This window comes from Aulonocara stuartgranti, assembly GCF_965226115.1.
Source record: "Aulonocara stuartgranti genome assembly, chromosome: 9".
NCBI lineage: Eukaryota > Metazoa > Chordata > Actinopteri > Cichliformes > Cichlidae > Aulonocara > Aulonocara stuartgranti.
In genome coordinates this window covers 9,632,575-9,659,099 of record NC_138960.1, presented here as the reverse complement: position 1 = coordinate 9,659,099, position 26,525 = coordinate 9,632,575, and the positions used below count along the sequence as shown (strand labels likewise).

Below are 26,525 nucleotides of genomic sequence, written 5' to 3'. Positions count from 1 at the left end.
GTGTATGACATCGATTTCAGCCAAGCTGTAGTTGCTGGACAGACAGCCTCACATTTGTCTCATGTGAATACAACTGAATACTCTGGCATAGAGAAGAGTTTATGGCCATCTTAATCAGCGGTCCCCAACCCCCAGGCCATGGACCGGCGGCGGTCCGTGAGTCGTTTGGTACCAGGCCGCAAGAGTTGAGGCTCGGGTGTCAAATTTATGGTTTTATGGTTTCCCGGGGTCTTTTCCCGTGTTGTAGTTGTGTGTTTTACAGTCATGTGAGAAAATTAGGACACCCCATTAAATAATCGGCTCTTTATTAAGAAATGTTCACATATCAATGTCTAATCATGTTTTCATGTGTTACTGGAAAAGAAAGTGACTTAATTGCAATTAAACAACAAAAATAAAAAAAATTACACATCAAAAAAAAAAAGATATGAACAAAAATGTGTATTTTAATGGAGGAAAAAGTTAGGATACCCTACCCCCTAATAACCAGTGTTGCCCCCTTTGGCTGATATAACTTCAGTGAGATACCTTTTGTAGCCTTTTACCAGTTTCTGACATCAGAAGCAAGTTTGGGCAACTCCTCAATGCAGAATTCTTTCAGCTGTGAGACGTTTGAGGGTTTTCTTGCATGTACAGTCTGTTTCAAGTCACCCCACAGCATCTCAATGGGATTAAGATCAGGGCTTTGACCATTCCAGGACTATCTACTTAGTTTTTAGCCAGTTCTTGGTGGATTTGCTGGTATACTTTGGGTCATTGTCATGTTGCAGTGTCCAGTTCCGCTTCAGCTTTAATTTTTTAACAGATGGTTTCACATGTTCTTCAAGCACCCCCCAATACACAGTTGGATTCATGATGGATTCTATGATGGTGAGCTGCAGGTGCTGCTGCAGCAAAGCATCCCCAAACTAGGATACTGCCACCTCCATGCTTCACAGTTGGTATAAGGTTCTTTGCTTGGAAGGCTGTATTTGGTTATGCCAAACATGTCTACTGTTCTGGTGCCCAAATAATTCAGTTTTAGATTCATCCGTCCAAAGAACATTATTCCAGAAGTCGTGGTCTTGCCTTAATGTTTATCTTAGAGAGCAAAGGTTTCCTCCTTGCACACCTCCCATGAAAGTCAAACTTGTGTAGTCTCTTTCTGATAGTAGAGTCATGCACTTTCACATCGACAGTAGCCAGAGCCTGCTGTAGTTCCTGTGATGACATTTTAGGATTTTTGATGGCTTCTTTGAGCATCTTGCGGTCTGCTCTGGGGGTGAATATGCTTAGACGGCCAGACCTGGGCATGGTGGCAGTTGTTTTGAATGTCTTCCACTTGTAAACAATTTTCCGGATGGTGGAATGGTTGATGTCAAATTCTTTTGAGATGTTTTTGAATCCCTTACCAGACTCATAAGCGGCCACAATCTTCTTTCTGAGGGCATCACACAGCTCTTTAGATCTCACCATGGCGCTCAATTCAACACGTCAACAGTCAGGAGCACCACTATCACCCACACATGCAGGGCCTTGGGGTAAAGGTGTGTCACCAGGGTGCAGGGGAGGCATTCCCCCCTCTGTCCCCTTCTGGCTGCCTGTGCCTCAATTTTATCTCACAACTTAGACATTCACATTACTCACACTCTCATTACACATACATATAGGATCTTGGGGGTGGGCACGCTACACAGACTCCAAATTACCATCAGGGTGTACACCTCACCCCTGGCGTTGTTGCCCACCTCTCAATTTTAAATACATGTAGACATCGAGGGCTATCAGGGGGGGCTGTGCGTAGGGATGGGTACCGGTGTCCGGTGCCATGATGGCACTGGTTCTGACATAAACGGTAGTAACCAGACCGAAAAGCAGCGCACATTTCGGTGCTTTATTTCGGTGCTTTTTTTTCCTGAGCTGTGATACACTTCTAGCCAATCATTTTACGTTTCCGAGGATAGTAGGCGGGGCCAGGTACGTACGTTCTGTTAGAGCAGAGCTACAGATTAAAAATGCCCAAGGCGAAGCGGTTAAAAGTCTGGCTGTACTTCACAGCAAAATATGCAAACTCAGCAGCCTGCAACAAGTGCTTTAAGCTGATACTGTGATACTGTCAAAGGAGGTAACACCTCAAATCTGATGAAACACCTGGCGACGCATAGCATTTTTTTTAAAAGCCGAGAAATGCGCCGTATTTGATAGCTTGCTGCGAGACCTCACACCGAGCACATCTACTGCGGGTGGGTTGCCTGTTATGCAACATCCCCCAAAAACACGAAGAGGAGAGTCCTGGCCCCTAGCCCTGCCAGTGTAGCAGAAATGATGAGAATGATGATGGCAGCAGCCGTTCTTCTCTGCGTGAGTAGCTAATTTACGTTGAGTAGGCTAACCACGTTATTACATTAATGCATGTAAGGTGAACTAGCAAACATCATCATAGCTACATGCTGCTGTCTTCTTGTTTGATGGCAGATACTCCCTTCACCCTGGCTAAAAAGGCTAAAATGACCAAAGAAAAAGAGGGAAACGGCTAAACATGAGAGGTTTTTGGACAAAGTTTGTGTTTTTTCCATTGTTTAAGCACTGCTTCCAGCCAAGAGTGATACCATATATGCCCCATAGCTGCAGAAAAGGCTAACATTGTTATCTTTTTACAAAAAACAGCTGAACATGAGAGGTTTTTGGACCAATTTTGTGTTCTCCATTCTTTAAGCACCGGTTTGAGCACCGTTTGAGCACCGGCACCATTTCAAAAGTACCGATTTGGCACCGGTATCGGATAAAACCTAAACGATACCCATCCCTAGCTGTGCGCTTACCTGCTGCTCTCTGGCAGGTAGCTCCATGCCCTCCTGGGTTTTAAATGCACCTTAGAACACACATGCATCAACACTACATATGAGCGGCGGAGGGAGGTTTGGAGTCTTCTCACACCTCCGTTCTTGGCGGCCTGCTGGAGCGGGGGGGCTGGGAGGAGGAGTTGGCCGTCCGACTGCGGTCTGGAGTGTGGGGCCTCCCTGCTGCTGCGGAGTCGGGGCAGTCTGCTTCTCCCCACCGCAGGGAAAAGGGTAACACCACCTGGGTCTGGGTGCAGTTTCCCCCTCCAGGGGCAAGGGTACCTAGACCCGGTTTGTAGAGTACGCTTGGGGAGTGTGATCGTGTGTACAGCGTCTCTTTATGTCTGTCTCCACATTGGGTGAGTGTTGAGTAAGTGCATATGAGAGCATGAGGGTGGGAATGGATGTTTGTGTCTGTGTGTGCCTGTATGTCTGTGTCTATATGTCAGGTTGGGTATCAGGCGCCACCTCTCTGGGGACATCTCAGGCCCTCCAAGGTTTGGAGGCCTATCTCCCCCTACCACCACTTCCCCTGCCAGTGGCGGACTCCCTCAGACATCGGTGCGTTGGTGGTTCTTTGTGTCCAGGGGTGGGCGCCCAGGTACACACCGGCTCACTCCTTGGTGGCTGCTTATCGGGGCCTGGAGCCTGGGGCTCGCTCGGGCCACTTCGGAGGTGGGGTGCCCCCGGCCTCTCGGCCTGGGGCTCGGTCACTCAGGCACAGCTGGCTGCCGGCGGAGCTCACGGGCGTGTCACTGCAACTCCCCCTGGCTTCTGCTCCGCGGCTGCTGAGTGAGCCCTCATCTGGGACTCTCCTCAGCTCTTTCTGGGACAGTGGCGCGGCTGCCCCTCTGTTGGTCTTCCTTGGTCTCTTGTGTTCTGGGGGCCTCTGGATGTCTGGAGTTTTGATCTCCTCCATACCTGCTTCATGTCCTGGAGGACGGGGCTGTGGCTCCCCCACACCCTCTAGCAGATCATTACATGAAGGAACCTTTTAAATACAAGCGCGCTCACGCTCACAGGTGTACACATGGGTGCTCACACACACAAACTACACCCTTTTTGGCTCCTACCTTAAAGCACACTGTGCGCTGTCAATATTACGTGCTGCACAATAATGTTTAACACTTAGTATTTACTGTTATATTCCCATAGATCATCATGATGTTGTCTATCCCTTGTTAAATGCTTGTTTTCTTTTTTCTTTCTCAACAGGTGATCCAGGTGATTGATATTTGTATTTTTGTCTGCTTATTTTGTTGGTTTTTGTTTTTTGCCCTTTATCCCTGTCCCTCTTCTCCGCTGTTTTTTTTCTTTTTTCCCCCCTTTCTTTCTCCCTTTTCTTTTCCTCATTCAAGTCTGTCCCGTATCTAGCAAGTGAAAATAAAAATACAAAATAAACAATAAAAGGTGAATCAAATAGACCATTACGGCAAGGCTGGGATGGTCAATTTGGCAAAGTAAATCCGTTGGGCATCTTTCTTCGCCTTTAGACAATAATTCTGATGGCAAAAGAACCAAACGGGACAGGCAAAAAACAAAACAAAACAAAAACAACAGTCAGGAGCACACTAAACTCAATCTGAGGTTTAAATAGAGCAAGGTTCCCTTAAAATGCTGGGTAACAATGTACTGATCATGTGCACCTGACGTGATACACCTGTGTGTGATTTTAACCATTTTAAGTGCGATAACATGTGGGGGTTTCCTAATTTATTCCTCACCAGAAATCACATTCTTTTTAAATTACATTTCACATAAAGTTTTAAAAAGGCTTTTCTTATTTTTTAATTGTTTAGTTATATTATTTGGATGCCTCAGTATCGTTAAAATGTAAATTAAATATCTATATGTCCAAATGTATTTTAAAATTTACAGGCTTTCATAGGGTGTCCTAATTTTCTCACATGATTGTATTTCTAAAGAAATATTTACACGTTACCATAGCGACCAGAGAGCATTAAGGGGCAGAGAAGAGGATGTTCCTCTCAATGTTTTTGGCGCATTTCAGGAGGACGCTGCTAATAAAGTTACACAATTACACACTGAATTCACGTTTATTATTATATTTGCAAAATACCACATTTTTGTCTTGGTGGTATCATTTTATTTTGTTGTGTTTATCCGTGACACCTTAAAGGCCGTTCTGTGAAAATATTGCCCGACATTAAACTGGTTGGGCACCGCTGATCTTAATGACTGCAAGGTGCCTAAGTCCCATTGCTAAAATAAACACAAATCATTACCCCTCCACCGCCGTGCTTGACAGTTGCTGATGATGAACTAATTGAGTAGATTTGATTATCAGCATCTGGCTAGCAAGTATAAAGTAGCATCAAATAGAAATAATCTAGTATTTCTAAAATACTTGATCCATAAGAAAAGATGGCAGCATTTTCTAAATGAAAACAGATTAGTGATAAAACAGCAGGTTCCAATATTGTTTTAGGACAGTTTATGTTTATAAAACACCTTCTGTTAGTCAGGTAAATGCTTATAAACAGGAAATAATCATCTATTTTTTTTCTTGTGTGTAGGAATAAAGATGTCATCACTCACATACAGTACTATATAAAAACTATCCCTCATAATGCAAAGCACGACCGCACTCTTTATATAACCTCTCCTCTGTTTCTGATGTCCTTTCACTGAGTGTAAATATGGCAGTTCTGGCATTTTGTTTGGTCGTTTCATTATGAGTTATCTTCCCCATTAGCCATTTTGCTCAGCTGCAAAGTCTCCCTACCTGCCATCCAGCATTGTGCTAAGACAAAAAGTCAGTGCTGTGTATGCAAATATGACATTCAGCCATCTAGACTTCTATCCACTAATCTGATACATCAGCCTTGCAATCGAGCTCCTGGGGGAGCACAAAAACATAATATATGCTCATGCACTGGAGGCAGTTAGGAGTCAAAACTCGTCAGGGCTGTCTCGTGATACTGGTGAAAAGCTTGGTGAGTTTGTGTGCACCAGCGCGCGCTGTACAGGTAGCAAATGCCCACAAAGTAGATAAAACAGCACTAAAAACAAACAGGCCACTGAGACACGGAGCTGAACCGGTTGAGTGTGTGATAGTATGCTTAGTTAGCTGAAGAGAACAGCGCACATATGGCTCGTTGATTATTGAAAAGTCTCAAAGCGGTGCTGTTTCCATGGAGCTTATTGCAGAGGAGAGAGCATGCTTTGGCACTGCAGGGGGGGTCATAACAAAAACATGTAATGCTGTTAAGCATACTGTAATGAGTAATGCAATGTAATGCATTGTTATAGCTGTTAGAGGAGCCTTGGAAACTCAAGTTTGTGAAGCCTACGCAGCATGCTGGCAAGAGTTTAAATTAGCGATTAAAGTGAAGTCACTGCGAGAATGTAAGATATTTCCTCGTGCACTTTGCAGAGACGTTGCTACTACTTTATACTCGATGAAGCATATAAATTCTTCATAAAGAATTCAGGCTTTGTTTTATTTTGGTTTGTTGTAGATGCAGTTTTAAATGGATAAAACCTGTAAATCAGTCTTTGTCTAAAATCCCACAATTACAAAGTGATTTTAGACATTCAGACCCTTTTTTGTGCCACTCAATATTATCCTCTAGATGAGTCTCGAAAGGCTTGGATACATTTTAGAAACCCTTATATATGCTGTTCCTGCATTCAGACTGCATGGCAGGAAAAATAAAAAGTCCTGAAACTTAACAAAAAAACTCTGTAAATGCCCAGTATAAAGTTATCAAGGCATAAACTGGGGCAAAGATGTAAAAACACTTGTAAAGCTCTGGGTGTTGAGTTCCAAGGAGGTTTCAATAACTGTGAAACTAGGTGTGGAAAAGAAGTTGTGAAATAGTTACTGTGGTTCTTGACTCAAAGTTTCCCATTCGGTGAAATTGTGTAACCAGGAGTCTCAGAAGAAGGAATTTTGAACACTTGTTTGTCTTTTTTGCATTTCTACTTTTCACTCGAGTACACTCAAGAAAGTGAAATTGGACAGTTGCTACATTTACATTTATTCTGCTTTCAAAATAATTTTATGTTTCTATGGTGAATGTAATTAAATTATGTACACTCTGCATGACATTTAACATCTTAACACTAGTTAAATTTATTCTAGTGAGATCATGTGATGCAATCTAGTAGGAGTTGTTAGGTGCCTGGACTCGTGAGATCATGTGACATTTCAAACCACAGGAGAATCAAGCATACACACACCAGGTGTATGCTATTGCTCTTTATTGTGGCCTAACCTGTCAAGGACCAAAACATGAAGAAAATTCTGTATAAAACCCTGTAATCATAGCTTTCCTACTGTTTTTTACGTATGGAGTGACAGCTTGGTGGTGTGGTGGTTAGCACCACCTAGTCCTGAGTTCAAATCCACAAACTGGCCACGGCCTTCTGGGTGGAGTTTGCATGTTATCCCTGTATTCGTGTCTCTCTGGGTACATGCAGTTAGTGAGGTTAGGTTAATGATTCTAAATTGCCCATAGATGTGAGTGTTAATAGTTGTACTATATACTTTCTCCCCGCAATAGACTGGTGACCAGTCCAGGTTGTGCCCCACCTCCTGCACCCCCGCGACCCTGATAAGGACAAGTGGAAAAGGGTGGATGGAGTGAGAGCTGTGTCCCAAATCCATTAAATTGGATTTATTGCATCAAATACCTTTGTTGGACTAATGTATTTTGCATGGGTTGAATCAATTAAATTAAATTAAGTTGGACTCCACTGCATTAAATACGTTTATTCATCATTAATTAATTTAGCTGATCCAACTCAGTTAAGTTGGAATATCGGAATTACATAATGCTAAAATAAAGCAATTTAATCACGTGGAAATTCTTTCCATGATTTTTTTATGTTCATCCAAATAGTTAAAGTGTACTTATTGCACCACTGTGTTAAATGCGCTGCAGCCTCCATGAACTCAGCTCTGCAGCTGCATTTAAAAGCACACTAACATCGACTTTGATTTATGATGAAACTTTGAATAATTCAAGTCTCGCTTGAACCGTTCGGTTTAATCACCTGGATCTAGAGAGATGATTTCACAGGCTGATTATCATTTTACATTCAGCAATCAGTGGGTCAAACTCCTACAAAGGTAAAAATTCAACTTTCAAGATGAAACAGAAGTTTTCTCTAAGTCGGTGTAATGATCAGCAAAAAAGCTAAAGTTAACCAACTAACTAGTGACAGCAAATGTTATCTGGCCGTGTCAGGTGCTGAAAGATTTCAAAGCTGTAGCATGTGCACATGCGGTGCTCAGGAAATGTCTGTGTGCTTTAAAGATACAGCAGAAGATAAAGCTTTTACCTCACGAAGAGTTCAAGTTGGGAGTAGAGGAAGCGTAGCAAGGCTCGTCGGGCTGTGACTTCAGCGTGACAGTCATTGACTACTTGTCCCTGATCACTCAGATACTCTCCGTTGATGCACTTGGTGCCAGTAGATAACGCCACCACCTGGGCGTGTCTCAGGTCCAGGCCTGTTGAACAAATACAGACAAATGCTCACATTATTGCGGTTGTCATACGTTCCATTGACTACATTGATTCCTCAATCAATAAGCTTAATAGTAACCCTTAATATCAACAGCATGTCCTTTCTCACCTTTCGATCCGTAGGAGGCATTTTATCATTATTAAGAAAAAAACGGTCGAACATGCACATCTCTGCTTTGATCTGACAAAGCAAAAGAGTGCCCTGCATGGTTTCCTTTAATCGCCCAATGATTATCAATTAAAAAAGCAAAAAAAGAATAGAAAAATAAATCCTATTTGCCCTGAAAGATGACAAATGACGAGACTAAATAATAGAGTTCCTCTGTGGCAATTTGCCAGCAAAGAAAACCAATCACAAAGGACACATGCACATCCACAGAGCCTACAAGGCTCCTACAGACGAAATCAAGGAAGACTAGTCACTACAGAAACTATTAACAACAAAGTTTTAATCTTTACATACCCACCCTTTAGAAATCTGCACTGTAAAAAGGGCATAAAGCACGGCATCTTCCCTGGTTAGCAAGCTGCAAACTGAAAAAGACATTTCAGTCTTATCATTCCTGTTTCCTACTCATTTGCATTGATGTTAAGCTATCATTGGGTCACTGCAACAACATTAGCTTGTTGTGCAAGTCATCATGTTGACAGAGAACAAAACAGAGTAGGTGTGCTTCCCGTACATGCCCTCTTATTTACTGATAAACCAGTAACAGCAATGATATGGCCAATTCAGATGTTTCACTGCTGCATCCCTATGCTGTCTAGCATGATGATACCACTTGTAAATATGTAGCGGCTAAAAACATTAAAATCTACCTAGCTAGCAAGTACATTTTCAAAACAAGCAGCTACATCTGTCAGTGTTTTTATAGAAATGGAGTTTGCAGGTTAGCAGTCCAGACAGCAAGGAAGTCTGGTTTTAAAAGTGCTAAAAAGCGACAGCATGGTCTTATCTAAAATTAACAGTATGGTGGAAGATTCATATTCTAACTCACTCTGTTTGGGATAATATGGCACAAAAGAGAGGTCACCCAAACAGAATTCCCAATAGCCACAAGAGAGATCAAAAAGCCATCCTGTCTCATGTTGGTTTTCCTTGAACAAAAAAGGAGCCTTTTCCTAAGTAAGGATTCAGGCCAGTGCAGGGCCATGTGACTGACTGACAGATAGACAGAGGTGGTGCAGAGGAATGGGGGAGGAGGGCAAGTGGGGGTGGGGGGCGCTGGATCAGCACGTTCACGGCTTGCCATTCCTTCCTTTCTGCCACAAATCTCTCCCATCGCCTCTGAAAGTCAGGCTTCGCTGGCTTCTGGCAGACCTGCAGGCATCGCCGGACCGGCACATGAGCTTTTATCAGCCTCGGCCCAGATGGCACTGCAGCGTTAGAGTCCTGACACCTTCAGTGATGAGGAGAAGGAAGGAGGGCAGGGGAGGAAAAAAGAAAGGCTGAACGGGAGAGGAGGGTGCATGAGTGTGTGTGTGTGTGTGTGTGGGGGGGGGGGGGGGGGGGGGGTGGGCAGTTATAGAAAAAATAGACCAGTAAAGACGAAAGGAAAAATCTAGGGTAAAATTAAACTTTTACTCTTGAAAGTAGAATACCTGAAAATAAGTATTTGGCTTAAAAACTGAATGCATTAAAACAATGTATTTAAATATCGTTGAATGAGCTTTTTTTATTTGTATCTACTATCCGTGGCAGTAGCCACAGTTTTCAATATATTTATAACATTTTCTTGGAAGCAAAACAAGTTCTAAAGTCATTGTTGACATATTATCACATTTTAGGTTAGCACATTTGAGGTCTTAGGTAAACAGCTGTTTATTTATGCAACTAACAGATACTTAGCAGCATTATTCACTGGGCCATGTGAATAAGTCCAATATTTACTCTGTTTATTGCTTATTTTTTGGTCTCCACCAGCTTCTACAGAATATGTGGCTCTTTGGGAGCTAAATATTTCACTAGGCTTAACACACTGGTTAGTTTAAGTAAGGACCTGTTCAACATCACAAAGAACTCTTTAAACTGAGTTCGTTATGGGAGCTTCTGTTTCCTCGACTCTTATGGTGAGTCATTTTTTATTACGATTGCATTTGGGCCAGTGATGGTCATATATACACTGAGAAGGCATAACATTACGATCACTGACAGGTGAAGTGAATAACACTGATTATCTCTTCATGATGCCACCTGTTAGTGGGTGGGATATCGGGTTGCTGACCCCGTCCCCTGCGGAACAATGCCAAGAATGGACATGTGAGAACTGGACATGAGCAACAGAGGAAGTTTTCCTGGCTTGACAAATTACCTGGGGAACACCTGGCACCAAGATGCCAGACTATGGGAAGATGGCAACTCAGCAGAGGTGTGATGCTTTGGGCAATGTTCTGCTGGAAAACTTTGGGTCCTGCCAACCATGTTGATGTTACTTTGACACGCACCACCTACCTAAGTATTGCTGCAAACCGTGCACACACTTTCATGGAAACGGTATTCTCTGATGGCTGTGGCGTCTTTCAGCAGGATAATGCACCCTGCCTCGAAGCAAAAATGGTTCAGGAATGGTTTGAGGAGCACAACGAGTCTGAAGTGTTGGCTTGGCCTACAAATTCCCCAGATCTCAAACCAGTCAAGCATCTGTGGGATGATACTTTAAGTCCACTTCCATAACTTAAAAATTAGATTCCACAATACACTTTTAGGGTTGCATTGGAGTCCATGCCTCGATGGATCAGGGCTGTTTTGGTGACAAAAGGGGGACCAGCACAAAAAGCTATGCCTGATCAGTGTATATTTCAGCTGCTCAGAGATAAAAAGACAATGACGCCTGTTCAGTTTACTGCTCACAAAAAACAAGCTCTTTTGTGTAAACTGGTCATTAACATAATTTGGTGTGTGTAGTTTCAGAAACACATAATCCTGTGCAATTTGATGTAATCATATCTCAGTTTTCCTTGAAAAAGGTAGGTTTAAAATTCTGCACTATTCCAGTACAGTATGAAGACTGTACAATCCTAAGAAAAACAGTATTGTGAGTTCAGCCATTGACATTCCCTGTAAGCAATGCAGTCCAACCCTTTCTCAGTGATAAAGCAAGTTCAAAAAGGTAACAGACTCTCCCAATTTCATTCTCCTGCTTTTCCTTGCCGTTCCACTTTGCGATTGTTTAGATCAATTTTGCAGTGGATAATTTCTGCAGCACTGCTTGCTACCCTCCCATGAAATTGGCACTGAGGTTGCCTTCAGTTTGCAGGAGAAAGAAGAGGAGGGGGAGGACGAGAAATGAATGAAAGAGAGGGAGAGAGAAAGTGGGAGAGGCAGGCAGAGAGCCCACAGGCAGTATGCTGTTTTTAAACCAGGAATAATCAGCTGCATCTCACAAGTACAAAAAGAGATGGTCGAAAGGATCGAGGTAGAGTAGAGTCAAAGGCCTGAGGCTTCACACAAATACATCTGTTGATTACTGGGGATTCAAAGATGTCACACCTCGGGATAACAGCACTTTCAAAAAGCATGTACATCAGAGCGAGACCTGGAACTGCTCATTATAGCAGCTGCACTACACTAGTCAGTGCCTGTCAGAGCCCTTTAACTGGAAAACACCGCCTCACTATAGCAACCCAGAAGGTAAACAAACGTTTTGACGCCACATAGAGCTTAGACTCCCCCCCCCCCCCCCCCTCCCTTCTGCAAAGCCCTCGGTACATACAGGTATGTTTTTTTAATGGTATTGTGATTACTGCTCCTGAACCTGACTTAGCCTACATGGAGGAAAAAGTGAGGTAGGAGGAGTGGTAATAATCAAGCAAAGCAGTGCAATTTCCCTGTCAAGAATTAAAGGGAATGTGCGCAGGCCTGCCAGGTCAAAGTGCGGGAAAATTGCACTCATATTCAAGTAATTGGCACCCAGACAAATCATATTCACGATTATTACTGGCGTCATTTGAGGTCAAGTTGGGCAGTTTAACTTATTTGACTGAACACTGTGGTCAGCTGTGTGGCATATCACTGCTTCGTGTGTCACAAAATGGCTCGAGTGCTGTTAAAGTGAGTTAATTTCATTGGTCTTGATTGGTGTCAGTACCCGTGACTAAAATGTTCCTTTTCCTAATGACCTCGTGACTTCGAGTGTGCCACAAAACTGTCCTGCACATGCAAATTGTGCACCATTAACTGCTTGTTTGGGCCACTTTGGCCGGTGCCTCCTTCAACAAAGCAGAACATTAAGTTCTTCTACTGTATCTGAAGTAAAGACTAAAGAGACAGAGCTTACAGTCTCCAATGAGCAGGAGCTCTTTCGCCACAAAAGGAAATCAAAAGTGAGGCACTTTTTTATGCTGAACCAGGTTGTTTTATTCTTACATCTCAAAGTAAGTCAACACATTTATCAAAAAGCTACTGTATGCACTTCCTGAGTGTTTATGCTTAATGCTGCATTACTTTCAACCTACAATATGGTCCATTCCACTTGGGTCTGTCTCCATGTTGGAAAAATGGCCCCTCACCACCAGGCTGCATCACACTACATTACACAGCACTGCGGCAGACTGCGGGGCAGTTGTTTAGGCTCTTAGATGGCACATCTTCACTAAATTCACATTTTGCTTTACGAGGGCAGGACTGTGTTTAAAAGAGACTGGAAAACAGCGTGGTTCAGTCAGGTCATCGGCGCCAACAGTGACACACACGGGGAAAAAAACAAGCTTGCAGTTTCACTCAGCGTATAGGTGCAGAGCTGCGATATAGACTTTTCCGTACACCAAAGTGTTTTCTGCCAGCTGAAAATCCAGAGTGTGTTGGAGGCAAAGCGTTTTTGTTTTTTTAGCTTTGGCACTTTTGTTGCTATGAGGCGGAATAAGTAGCATGTGCCTGACTCCAGTTGAGTCCAGCTTGATTGGCAGACCAACAATGAAGAAAATATTCCTTTAAGCATCATTTTTTTCCATCAACATTGTGATTTTGGAGATTTCATTTGGTATGGGCTCGAATACTCAGGGAGCTGCTGTACTGTAGCTAATAACACCAGGAGAAGTAAGATGTGACAGGTGGTTAGCGTAATGTTTGTTCATTGTTTTAGAGGAGTTTAAAAGTACACAGCTCTGATGGTATGATTACCCCCTGCAGTATTCTCCTAAACGATACAGACAAACGCCCACATCAGCGCTGGTTCAGGAGTAGAAGCCGTTGAAATTGGGTCAACGAAAAGTTCTTCTACCAAAGAAAATAATTAAAGATAAATAAAATAAAGACAAAAACTAAAAATTCAATCACACTCCACTTTTAAATGTGTTAACCACCTGATTTGAAAACTTTTATTTTAAAAGTACATTGAATGAGTTAAACGTTCTGACTTCCTCCTCACATCTATTACACTGGTTCTGTCATGGGCTGTTTCTTTTCTTCCAGCATTTTGAGTTTCATGCCTTTTTGAATTATGACGTTCTTGTTTGTATACTTTAGGCTTCAGTCAGTTCTGTTGATATTGAGTTCTGTTTCCCTATTTAGTTCTTGTCTGTTTAGGTTCCTCCCATGTCTGTTTTCCCCACTATGTTAGTTATAGTGTCGTGTCTTCAGTGTGCAAGTGTGTAATGTCCCCGGTGTTAGTCTCCCTCGCCCCCTTGTGTGTTTCAGTATGTCTTTGTCCTCTTTGTGTCTGTGTTTCTGTGCATGTGTCTCTTCCCAGTTTATGTCTCCATGTTTTCTGTTTTATTTTGAAAGTCTTGTGTTCCGTGTTCAGTGTGTTTAGTTTTGCTTCCCATGTGGCGTCATGTTAATTTGCATCAGCTGTGTTCCCCGTGTGTTTCCACTTCCTAATCAATGTTGTGCGTATTTATGTGGTCTGCTGTCATTCATTCTTTGTCAGGTTGTCTTTTATGCATCCAGTTTAAACATTTTTAGGCACTTAGTTTAATGAATAGTCCTTCTTTCAGTTCACAATATTCAGATCATTTTAATTCTTAATTCTTTTAAACTGGGCAAGTGTAGCAAAAACAATGTCCAATGTGCAAAACGACAATAGGAAAATGACCCTACTTCCTGTTTCATCTTTGACCTCAATAATACTTTTAAAACTAATAATTAAGACCATTCAATCTCATTTAAAGTAGTATGATGTTAACTTTGTAAGTTAGCTTGAAACAGGTGTTAAAGCAGGACATGATTTATTGCAGCCATTCCCAGAATTTAAAATGCTATCATCTAATTTGAAATCTAAAAATCTTTTACATTGCATCAACACCTCTAATTGCGCAACAGAGAGTTTTAAAGTTTGTGCTTTCACTCTAACCGATGAACCATCGAGGCCAGATTAACCCTTATTTAAACGTTAATATGATAGTTTAATGAATTAAGAAGCTAATTTGCTGATATCCTGCAGCTAAAATAAATGGCTCTTCCAAACTGTTCTAACTAATTTATTTGTAAAAGAAATGTTCTTATTACACCTTGTCCCAATCCTAATGCAAGTTCTGGTCTGAGGCCAGTGCTTTTTGATAAACCAGTAATCAGGAGTGTTTATTGCACACTTAATAGGTAGTTTAAGGAAGTACGTACAGAAATGTGGTGATTTAAATACTGTCCCTATACTGGTTTATTCTCCCCTACAATGACTGAGCAGATTTCTTGTTGGATGAATGGATTAAAGTAAAGCCAAGTTGATTTCAGTGGAAAAATGTTCTTATCCTAGAGAGTCGACTAATCAATAATCGCTTTGTAAGAAATGCAAGTAAGCAAAAGTGACAATGAAATATAATGAAAACTTTGTCATCAACAGAAAGTATCAAAAATCAATCTGTACTTTTAGTTCAATTAAAACATTTAAAGGAAAAACTTCAGTTTCTCTGTAACAGAGGGTTTGTAAAGTGCTGTAGAGTACAGGATCTGAATACTCGTCTGCTGGAGTTCCTAAATAAACCTGCTGAAACTTAAACCGACTGTCAGCGAGCTGCTGTGAATTATTCCCGGAAATATAAGACTTCAACAAAGAAAGCTATTACATGTTTGAAGTGAAAAGTGAGCACAAATTGCTGAGGATACTTTACAGGCAATAACTATAAGAAACCACAGGGAGTGACATGACCGTGAACTTTGCAATGATCCATTATTATACATGCCAGCTGCAACTCAAAGACACTGGAAAGCGATTATCAGAATCCCTTTATTCTCTATGGTTATAAAACAGGGAAAATGTTTCTTAATAAGCCACCCATTATCTCTGAGCACCATAACGCAGACGTTAAAACATTTTTTTCTGAAGCAGACTAAGCTCTCAAGGTCAACTTTTAGTCAACTCATTTATATGCCATTTAGGTTGTGCTTCATGAATCCTATCTATCATGTGTTCTTTCATCACAAGATGTTGGGTGATTACGCTGAATGTCATCCAAACCGTGTCGTCTGAATCGCAGCAAATCTCTGAAAATGCTCAGCAGCAGGGGAGAGGAAAAGGAAAAAACACGCACACACACAACTTGGCAAGAGTAGAGAACGCACCCTGTTGAATCTTTATTAGCTTTAACAGGAAATCGCTCTCAACATATAAGGCTGTCTTTGTGGAATGCTGCTGGAGCTCTCAAATTCTCGCTGCCGCAACAAATCCCGCGTGCATCTCTGCTCTGTTGTCGGACGTGATTGTTAAATGTTAAAATTTGCAACATCCATAAAACCAGATTAGGAGTAGAGAAATCCTTATTTGAAAATGGATGCGGAGACTTCGAACCATAGCTTAACTTACACTTGTAATTAACTTGCTTGAAACCCTTTGTTATCGTCTCTTCTCTCGGTCCCTGGGGTAAGCCTCGGAGGACGGCTTTCTCACTCCATCCCAACAAACAAATTTGAAGAAAGAAGAAAGGAGGAAAAGGGTGTGCTTCTTTTTTAGCATCTTTCTATGAGCACTGTTTACCATCACCAGACAGCTGATGCGATTCAGATTGATTCAAATGAGATTTTCCACACTTTCTGACGATGCGTTCTGGCACTTTACTTTGGTAGTCGTCTCACAACTCTCAGCCTGGTGGTGAGGCTAATCTCACTCAGGTTGAAGCTCAAATGTCTCGGTGGGACTCCTGCAAGGGCGGGGGAGGAGGGTTCGCTCTCTGTCTATGGTTAAAAGACGGACCTTGATTAATATTCTCGAGGCAAAAGCCACGGAGACATGGAGAGTGGCAGAAAAGGAGGGCGGGGTGCAGAACAGGACTCCCCAGTGTTCCTGTCAAGTTTGGTGTCTGACTGCACGGATTCTGGCCACCACACTGCTGCCGCCGCCGCCTTACTGCGAATACTCGGCAGCCCTATGTCTGGATCTTTGAAGATAATGTGTGCTATTAATAAACAAACAGAAGCAATTACTGGGAGGGAGAGGAGAGGGTTTGGATTAGGTCAGGACGAGCGCCGGCCTCACTTTAGTCTAAACTGATGAGCTGCTGCACTCCAAAGACAGTTGAGATACCAATCCCTTCTCGCTGACCCCTGCACCCCCACAGCCTGCAGCCACAGAGCCAGATAAGACACCTGTGTGTGTCTGTGTGTGTGTGTGGTCATTTTTTATATTACAGTAGATCCCAGAGAGAGCGAAGGCCCTGTGTTTCGTACCATGACTTTTACTATATATCTTCTCACATAGCATTGCTGCATAAGTTATTTATCTCAGTTTACGTGTGCCTTTCATTTCTTGGGGTGGAGGTTATTGTTTTATTTACTGATATGTGAAGAAAAATGTCAAAATTTGGCTCATTCTTTTTTTTTTAAGTTAATAATTGATCCATTACTTTTTTTTATGATTTTTTATCTTTAAATGATAAAAAACACCCCAAAACAAAACAGAAAACAGAGTCTGTTACAGGTTAGGTTAGGTCAGAGGTCGGCAACCCTGTTGGCACGCGAAGGGTTAACTGATGGCACGACCATAGCTGGACTGGCCATCGGTCATACCGGGCATTTGCTTGATGGGCCGATGATTTTTGTAACGGTATAAACAATGAAAGGTGGTGGATTGGCCAGATGCTGGCTGATGTGTAAAAATAACTCAGTTGTTTGGTGGTGGCTATGGCGGAGCTTCCACAGATTCAGTAAAATTAACAAGTGGTGGAGGCCAGCAGGTGGATGAGGGAGAGGGGAGGCAGGACGAGGAGAGACCCGAGGCAGCCGCCGGTCTGAGTGTCAGGTGAACTGAACTTCAGGTAAGAAGTTATGAGCTGCAGTCTATCTGGGTCAGATATAAACCAAGTTTAGGTGGAGTTTATTTTCGTTGTGCTGACTTTTCACAGTCAGTTACAATAACTCGTACTGCGTGAGCTAGCATGACGGAGTTTCTATACAGCTGGGTGGGTGCTATGATGTTACTGATAGTGAACTTTTTATTCATAAGGTTAGTAGAGTTGCCAACCGTCCCGTAAAAAGACAGAATCGTCTCGTATTCAGAGAAAATATTATGCGTTTCGTGTTGAGCTGAGAAGGGACGCAGTTTGTCCGTACTTCAGCTAGAATGGAAAAAGAAACAAAGGTGGATTTATTCTGTCGTTACGCTGCACAGCTGCCTCTTCTTCTCTCATTCTCTCCCCCTCCCTCTCCTGTTGCTACTTTAATCATGAAACTGATCAATGATCAGCTGATCGGCTTTTCTCTCTTGTTTGTTTATCGCCCACTTTGCGCCAGAAAGAGGAAACCGGCGGATGTCGCACTAAACAACAGCAGCACATTTAAGCTTGATCAGCTGTTGTTAGAATTTATTTAATATTAATTTCTAGTATCAGCTGGTGTTTGCTGGAGCCACAGCTGTAATGCTGCTGGTCAGGATGTCAGTTTGTATACCTGGTGAGAGGGAAACATGAAGATGAAACCAGGAGATGTCCTTACTGAATCATCAGAGCTGAACAGGTGATGGAGAAACAGGTTTACCTTTTAGGTGACATGAATGAGTTGAAGGGAAGTTATGAACTGTTTATGAACTGTATTTGGCTCTACATATCTGTGTGAGCAGATTTTCTCTCACATGAGTCCTCAGGTAGCCCTCTGAATGCTGGACACTTGGAGACCTGTGTTTCTGAATGGGAGACCAGAGATCCCATTAACATGTGTATCTCTGTATTAACAGATATGCCATATTGGCCCAGTTTATTTTGCTTATCATTGTTGTGAGGAGACCATAAATAGCATTTGTGTTTTCTGTTGTACAGTTCATTTGCTGTTCTTGTTATGGATAAAAAGTGTCTTTTTTTGTTTCAAAATAGCTGATAACTATTCACTGATAGCTGCCTACATCTGCAAACAAATATAATTCTATAAAGTGGTTCTATATATTGTGTAACTGTTCATATAGAGCGTTATTAAATCTTTTGCTAATGCAATCATATGGCACACTGACTTCTGAGGAAATTTTAAATGGCACTCGCCATCAGAAAGGTTGCCGACCCCTGGGTTAGGTTGTCTTACCCTGCTCTCAGACTGTATAATGGAAATTCAGAATTTTCCACCTTTAAATAAAAAAGGTTAACAAAGTTTAAATTGAATTGTTACACAAAGGTTGTTTAACGATCTTGTGTGTGTGTTTGGAATGATAACGGATGAAAAGGTTAGCTGTACAGACACTGTCCTGTGTGCAGAAAAAAGCTAACCAAAAGCCTTTCAGCCTTCATCTTATCTATTGTGAGGTCTTTCTAGGGTACCAATGAACAAAAGGTCTCAGTGATAAACTGGTCAGCTTCCCTGGTGTTTCAAAATCTCCTGTCTGACTGAAAAAACACTAGCTAGCTACCTAGCTAGCTAGCCAGCTAGCTACTGACATTAAATTTACATCACATCTGTGGTCAAAAGCAATGTTCCCTCTAATTTTTCATGTGTCTGAGCGAACACACAAACTCCCTGAGCGGTCCCTTGGACCACTGTGAGCAACAGCAGACGTGTGCACTGTGGTCACGCCAGCATCGAATCCATCCAAGTTACATGGTTTATTAAAATAATCAAATTACAGCATTTATGTTAGACTACTTTTAATTAACTGCTTTAGCCCACTTACAGTGAAAATTTAAATAAATCTTGTTCGTGACCTGTGTAGTATGTTAACACTACTGGAAGTAAAAATAACTCGAACTCCAATTTTGAAAACACAACTTTCTTTTTCTTTTTTCTTTTATAAAGCTCTGACCTGTATTATGAGTCTGAGTCTGTGGTCTGGGAGAGTCCTGTAACTCTCTGTCTGCAAAATACAGTATATAAAGACCAATGTTGGGCAATTAATTATATAGTTACTTCTTCAAAAAAGTTACTGAGTTTTGCAAACAACAAACAGTTTTTTGCAGCTGCTTACCTAAAAATGCAGCCGAGGCGTTTTTTAAATAAACATTTCAAACTATTTACAGAACAATCAGCTGTTCTGCATCAAATTTGATGCCACACAAATTATTTGTGCCACTCCAAAAAATAATTTCTGTCCACTATGAGATGAAGGAGAACAACAGCCTGATACCTGCAGGCCTGACAACAGGAGATGTGTCATTGCTGTAACACCTGTAACACTCAGCAGTCGCCTCATTGTTCTGACACACACAACAAAACTATTGACTACACTACACACTAACTACACAAGATTTGCGCTAAACGTCGCAAATCTCTCACATCTCAAAACACGCCGTCACTCCTATAACTTCCTCCCGTCTCTTAACAACTAAATGCCATGTTTTGATTGGTCGACATGGTACATTTTTCGACCAATGGGAAAGGGTGGGGGGTGTTTTGGTTTCATGTTTGCTCACAGGCGGAGAGTGCTTTCGAGCGTTTTTTTCTTATAAAACGCTGTTTTTACCGTTTCTCCCCGCAGTAAATATAAACAAGACAGTATTGAGGAAGAAAAACAAACACTGCATATATTTTTTATCACAAATCTGGTTTTACGTGGCCTATCAACACAATTTAAGAACTGGTATGAAGTCCACACTTTTTCCGTCAATTGTTCCGTCTGTCCTGCTCACATCTCCAATGGTTGTCCACATTGTCATTAACGTGGCTTCACTCCACATCAGCCACGCCGCTTTGCTAGCTAAAACACCGGTGTTGGCACATAAGGACGCTGTCATAGCCTGTCAACGACGTGGATTAGCTGCGCATATGCGTGAATGTGAATCACGTGATTGGCTGGACTATGGGATAAAGTGGCATCGTTCTAATCCCACACTGGAGCAGCCAGTCACTTACTGACTAACACTGCAAAACAGAATTGTTAACGTATTTACTTTCATTTCAATTCAGGTTAGAACTTTTTTTTGTGCGCAACGCAGATTTTTTCTGCGCAGAGACCGTGCCAGCAGTACGCACGAACGCAGCTTAGAGGGAACATTGGTCACAAGCCAGAGGTGGGAGTTGTTGTGCTGCTGCTGAGTTTTGACGGGTTTTAACGACTTCTCCTCCTGTGTGGAGGATGTGGAGGTTTAGTATGAGTGGAGACACCTACTGTTCAGGAGAATACTAACCTTGTAAGAATAATGCTAACAAGGTTAGCATAAATGAAATGGGGCCTTAACAGCAACAGCTAACAGCTAAAGCTAGCATATCCCAACAACAATTTTCAGTAACAGACAATGACACACAAGCTAACAGCAGAAATGCACACCATCAGATAACAGCTAGGAACGTTCAAGACAAAGGTCTTTGGTGCGATTAACCTTACATTTATGTAACGCAGTGTTAAGTCTAATTGTTGAATGTTGCCATTGTGTTTCTTAAATTTGTACAGTCTTAGTTTAAGCAGTAGGATCAAAGCCATTCCTTTGATCCTGACCACCTCTCCAGCCACTCTGTGCTGGGGGAGGTTTTATTGTAGATACATCCTAACTTGAAGATCTGTTTGATGTTTGGTAGAGCTTCCTACCCTTTGTATGGTTTCACTGTGTTATCTTTGGTAAACCATACATTGGGTGTGGGGGAAGACTACCCTCTTTATGACCAAGGATGTTGTTCCTGCTTTTAGGTTTTATGACCCTTTGATCAAACACACACACACACACACACACACACACACATTCTCACATAACACCCACACACACACACTTACATACAGTGCCTTGTCTTTGTAACCAAAGGGGGTTGCAAGGGGAGGTGTTTTGTAAACTATTGTTTGAAGTTTGTCAATAAAAGGCGGCGAGAGGAGGCCACCAGTGTGGTCATTTCAACGTGCTGGTCACAGACGAGAGGCCTCCCTTGCGCAAGAAATCGATCGAACACTGTTGCCTTGCTTTTCTTTCATGGGAATAAGTCCTGGATACAGCGGGGTCTGAGTTTAGACCCAACATTTTTTGGTCCTTCGGAGCCGGAGCCTAACACATTGCATCCACCGAGGAGAGGGAGAGGACGCCACCGCAACGTCTGGGATGATTGACGTAAAGCCCTGGTGTTTTTGGCTTGCCACCAGGCCGGGAAGTTTGCGCCTGACCTCCCCTCGGGATGGATGACGATTGACGGGATCCAGAGACTCTTCCCATGAACGTAAACAAACAGTGAGTACAGAAGGCCTTAGAGAGTGTCTCTATAACCGTGTGAATGAATGTGGGATCCTAGAAACGCGTCACCGTGATTCTGCGTGAAACGTTTGAGTCCCGGGGAGCGCTGGTCACGAGAGCGCACGTGGACCCAAAACAATAGAGAGCGGCTACGGGCTGTGCGTTAAACGTGAGTCCGGGAGCGCGCTAGCCGCGTGAGAGAGACGCAGGCTTCTCCGCCATTTGGGGCGTGGAGAGAACCTAGGTTCAGAGTCCGGAATCTCCGCCATTTGGGGCGTTGGAGAGTGTCCGAAGGTTGAATTCTCCGCCATATGGGGCGTTTGAGAGTTTTCAACAGAGAGCGCTAGCTGTGCGTGCAGACGCAAGCAATAGGCCTATGTTGTGTGTGTGCGGGCCAGACGTGGTCTGCGTGAGTGTGGCTGATTGTTGTCTTGTAATGGAGAATAAAATGTGTAAGTCTGCCTTAGAAGGAGATGTAAAATTTATGCAGAAAGTTTTACCAGGCAGCACGCAGTATGTAGGTTGTTGGTATAAGAAATGTGGATTTGAAGGGACATTAGTGGAAGTTCAGTGTAAAATGCTGGTAGAAAGAATAGCTGTAAGTGTAGCAGGTAAAACAGGTAAAGCGAAGCAGAGGAAGGAATTGCAGTTAGCAGTTGCTAAGTTGTGGCTGGAGCAGGCTCAGAAGAGGAGAGAAGCACAGAATGTTAAAAGAGCAATATTGCAAGCAGTAGTTGTGAAACCTGAGGATGAAACTACAGCTCAATCCACTGCAACTACTCTAGAACAACACCATAGAAAAGCATTAGGAAGAGCAAGAATGTTAGCAGAAAGTAGAGTCAGAGAAGAGCGTGAGAGAGCAGAGGTAGAAGTGGAGGAGAGATTAGAGGCATATTAGGAGCAGCATTGAGTCCAAGACAGACTAGGCAAGAGAGGAGACAGAAAAGATGAAGAAAGTTTTTCTCCTGATCAATTCCGCGAGTGTGAGAGTGTCTGACGTCATGGTGTGTGTGAAAGGTATCCAGCTGGGGCAGACGTGATTCTGCAGGTCACCTGCCCAGTGGACAAAAAGAAATAAAATAGTTGTGTGGATGAATGATGGCACGAAGAGTGTTTGGTGTTTCTCAGTCTGAAACAGCTGTAATGCTATTTTCTGTTTTGGAGAAAAGTACAGTTAAAGAAAAAAAACAGAGAGATGTGTGTTGTTTTAAGCAGTGATGAGAATAATGGAAGTGTGGTGAGAGATGAACACAAAAACATACTGAAAATGCATTAACCATACTAACCCCACATGCATATACACATACAATGATACTCATGAGACCAGACAGCATCTTAAGCATGAGATTCTGTTTGTCATCTTGTCCAAGTCACTAGTAAGATGAAAGTGATACATAGACTAGTGGACTGAATATTATAGGAGGACAGATGGTTGCATCATAGAGGAGGAAACAGAATGCTGATGAGAGGTCTTGAATGAGTGAGTTGAGTGAGCTGATTGTGAGTTTCTGGTGTGTGAAGAAGTTTTACCATGGCACACATTTAGTTACATGAGAACTAAAACTTATTATGTGCTAAGACAACAGGGTTATGCTGTATGTTGTGTGTATGGCTGATTGGATGAATGTTTGAGATTAAACTGGCTGTTTGATTTGTCTTTTGTTACGATTTATCCCCCTGGCATGAAGAACACGTGTCATGATTTAAACAAGGCCTATCTTTCCTTTATTTTCTTTGATTTCTTTTATTTTCTTTCTTTTATTTTGTTACTTTCATGGTGCACTGAAAGTTTTGTTTGATGATCTCTGTTGAGCAGATCTGCACGATTAGAATCGAAGCGTTGTCGAGAAAACTGTTGCAAAGTGAGCTTCCCCAAAATTAAAATGGGCTCTTATTTGGGACAATCAGGAAACAAATTCCTGTCCAAAAGGATTCAACGAGGAAATCCAGTCTAAATTATTTTTCTTTTTGAAATGACGTTGTTTTGCTGAGCGTGGAAACGAATGCGACGATAATTTCCACAATTAGCAAAAGAAGGAATCACTGAGTGAATGAGTAAGAATTTTAAAATAAATCGGGAACTGACTGACTGACTTAACACCATTGTGTGAAGTCAACCCCCACTTGACAAAGGTGTGGATGTATCTCTGTGTGTGTCTCTGTTACAGGAGCAGAAAGATGATAGCAACATCTGAGGTTGCGTGATGGTTTAACCTTTTAAATGCCATTTTTATGTTTGTGAATCTATCAGAGGTGTGTTATTCATGGGCTTGTGGTACTCACAGAAGTTACTGTGAGAAAGTGTGTACACACCTGCGCAGCGCTAACATTTGCATTTTTTCTTACAGCATTGCAGTTTTTCATGTGATTTGATGATGTGGTTTTTAGCAGAACAACTGGTGGATGTTTGTTTCTTTATTTCAGGTTTTGTTTTCTTTAAGAGTGCATGTAGCATTCAGCAGAAGTGGACAAGTGACATGAGTAAAACAAATAAGAGATTACGATATTTATGGAATAGTTTATTATGGGCTCATTTGCTGGCCACTTTTGGACCCATAATAATATATGAGTGGAGTGACTTTGCTTAAGGGAAGTCACCGATTACATTAATGTTAACTGAGCACATGGGATGATCCATGTTTGAGGCGAATTATGGTAACAATAGTGATTTAATGATTTGAGAAAACCTGCACATGACACTTGTCTTGCTGATGCTGAATGCTTGTTACCCTTGTGATATACTTGTTTATAAGTGTGAAGTTTAATTTTACTTCCAGATCTTGTTTTCCAGGCCATGATGGTGAGTATGCAGGCTCCTGGTGGAGCCAGTTTTTAAGGCAGGGATCCAGGTTTGGTGAGTTGACGCATGAGAGTGTCCATGCGTCAAGAGGTGGGGTCCAGAAGTAACATTAAACAATGTTTACTATTATTGTTGCAGTGATTTGTGTGATTAGCTGTTTATTTACAAGTATTAAACCTATGCAAGTGGTGCATCCATGTTCAGATGAGGCTTTGATGGCCTATAAGTGAAGTTCACTGATTACAATGTGGAATAACATTGAGATGTTAAATAATTTGGAATAAATTATGGGAAAACGTAGGAGTTTAATGAGTTTAGAATAAACCTGCAATGATACTTGTCTCTGTGATGCTGAATACTTTATTACTCTTATGATCTACAGTTGGTTGCGAATGTGAAGTTGTTTTAAATTTAAGACTTTGTCTTCTGTAGTGATGATAGAAAAGCAGAAGAGAGAGCATATTAGCAGATTAGATGCTTGAAAATGTTTAAAAGTAAAGTAGTCATGAGAACAAATGATCTGCCAGATGATTCTGTTTCTTCGCAGGAGCAGAGCCTGAAGTCTGGAGATTGGATGATGATAAGGCCATGGAGAGGAAGTGCTGGTCCAGTCCATGGTGGGAAGGTCCATATCGGATGCTGCTGACGACGACCACAGCAGTGAAGATTGCTGGAAGGAACACTTGGATACATCAAGCGCACTGCAAGAAGGTGACACACATCCAGGCCAGCTCGGAGTAAGTGGCAGGAAGACCGGGAACAAAGGGGGGGAAAGCCTCCAGGGCCCCTCGTCTCAATCCGGTGAAGAAACCAACTGAGCCACAGGTACTCATCAGAATGGCTGGGAATGTGCTGTGCATCTTCTTGTGCCTGTGGACCCTGAGTGGGATGACAGGAGCGCATTGGGACAGAGCAAATCACACCCAGTACCCGCATGGGTTTTCAACCAACTACTGGTGGCAGTTTAAGAACACAACCGGATAGCATCACTTGGAGCGAGACAGTTTGTTTGGTTGCTTTAGCAACACATCCAGGAACACTGCCAACTTTTCAACTTTCCAATTCCTCATAACCTGAATGGAAGGTTGATTCACCAGTAGCTGGGAAGGTGAACTGCTCTGGTGAGACAGACCTGCTCGTCTGACTCAAAGAATATGACTTGTTGCAGGACATTATACAGTTAAACGAACTGGAAACAGGCCAATTGCCTATGTGTACGAAGGACAATGGATTAGCCCAAGTTGGAGATTAACCATGGAACATGGTAACATCACTTATTCTTTTGTCTTCTGCAAGAAGGATGTAAACAGAGAAGCCTTTTGTCTACATTTACATCATGAACACTTGAGGTTTTGAGCCAAGAAGATCAAAACAGCTGGATCCAATTTCCTTTACAAAGCTTTTTCTGTGGTGACAACAGGACAGGAGAAGAGTTGTAAATGCAGATAATTCACAAGTTGACTCTAACCCCCACAGGATGCCTACAGTGAAAAGATTTGGGGGGTTGATAGGAGTCATAAAGAAGGGTGTTGACCAGGCTGCAGCTTTGAAGTTAGCTGAGAGCCACATGGACAAACAATAAAGTCAACTGATGCGTTTAAATACCTATGTCTGTATACAGTTGGATTGTAGAGACATATGATTTTTGAGAATGATGATTCTTCTTGTTTGACCTTTGACATTCAGTTGTTTACTTGAAGAAATACATAATGAATTGCACGACAGGAGTAGATCCGCCACAAGGCTGGATAGCTTGGTTACTGTCTGGTCCTTGGTGGCATCTTCTTTTGAAGATATTAATTCCTGTTTTTGAACTGTTGATACTGATTTGCTTATGTATAGGATGTAGTTTACTGTGCATGAATGAAATCTACACTGACACTGTCTAAACAAAGGGTGCATAAGTTGAAATTTAAG

At 42.2% G+C, this 26,525-nt stretch overlaps 1 protein-coding gene across 6 annotated transcripts in view; it reads right to left on the bottom strand.

Annotated features, from left to right (window-relative positions):
• Positions 1–26,525, bottom strand: part of adarb2 (adenosine deaminase RNA specific B2 (inactive)) — a 224,133-nt gene that overhangs the window by 21,345 nt on the left and 176,263 nt on the right. For all 6 annotated transcript variants that reach the window (XM_082545992.1, XM_082545995.1, XM_082545996.1 and 3 more), the window contains one exon: positions 8,130–8,298. In XM_082545992.1, the coding sequence (XP_082402118.1) occupies positions 8,130–8,298 (169 nt within the window). The remainder of the gene's footprint in view (positions 1–8,129; positions 8,299–26,525) is intronic.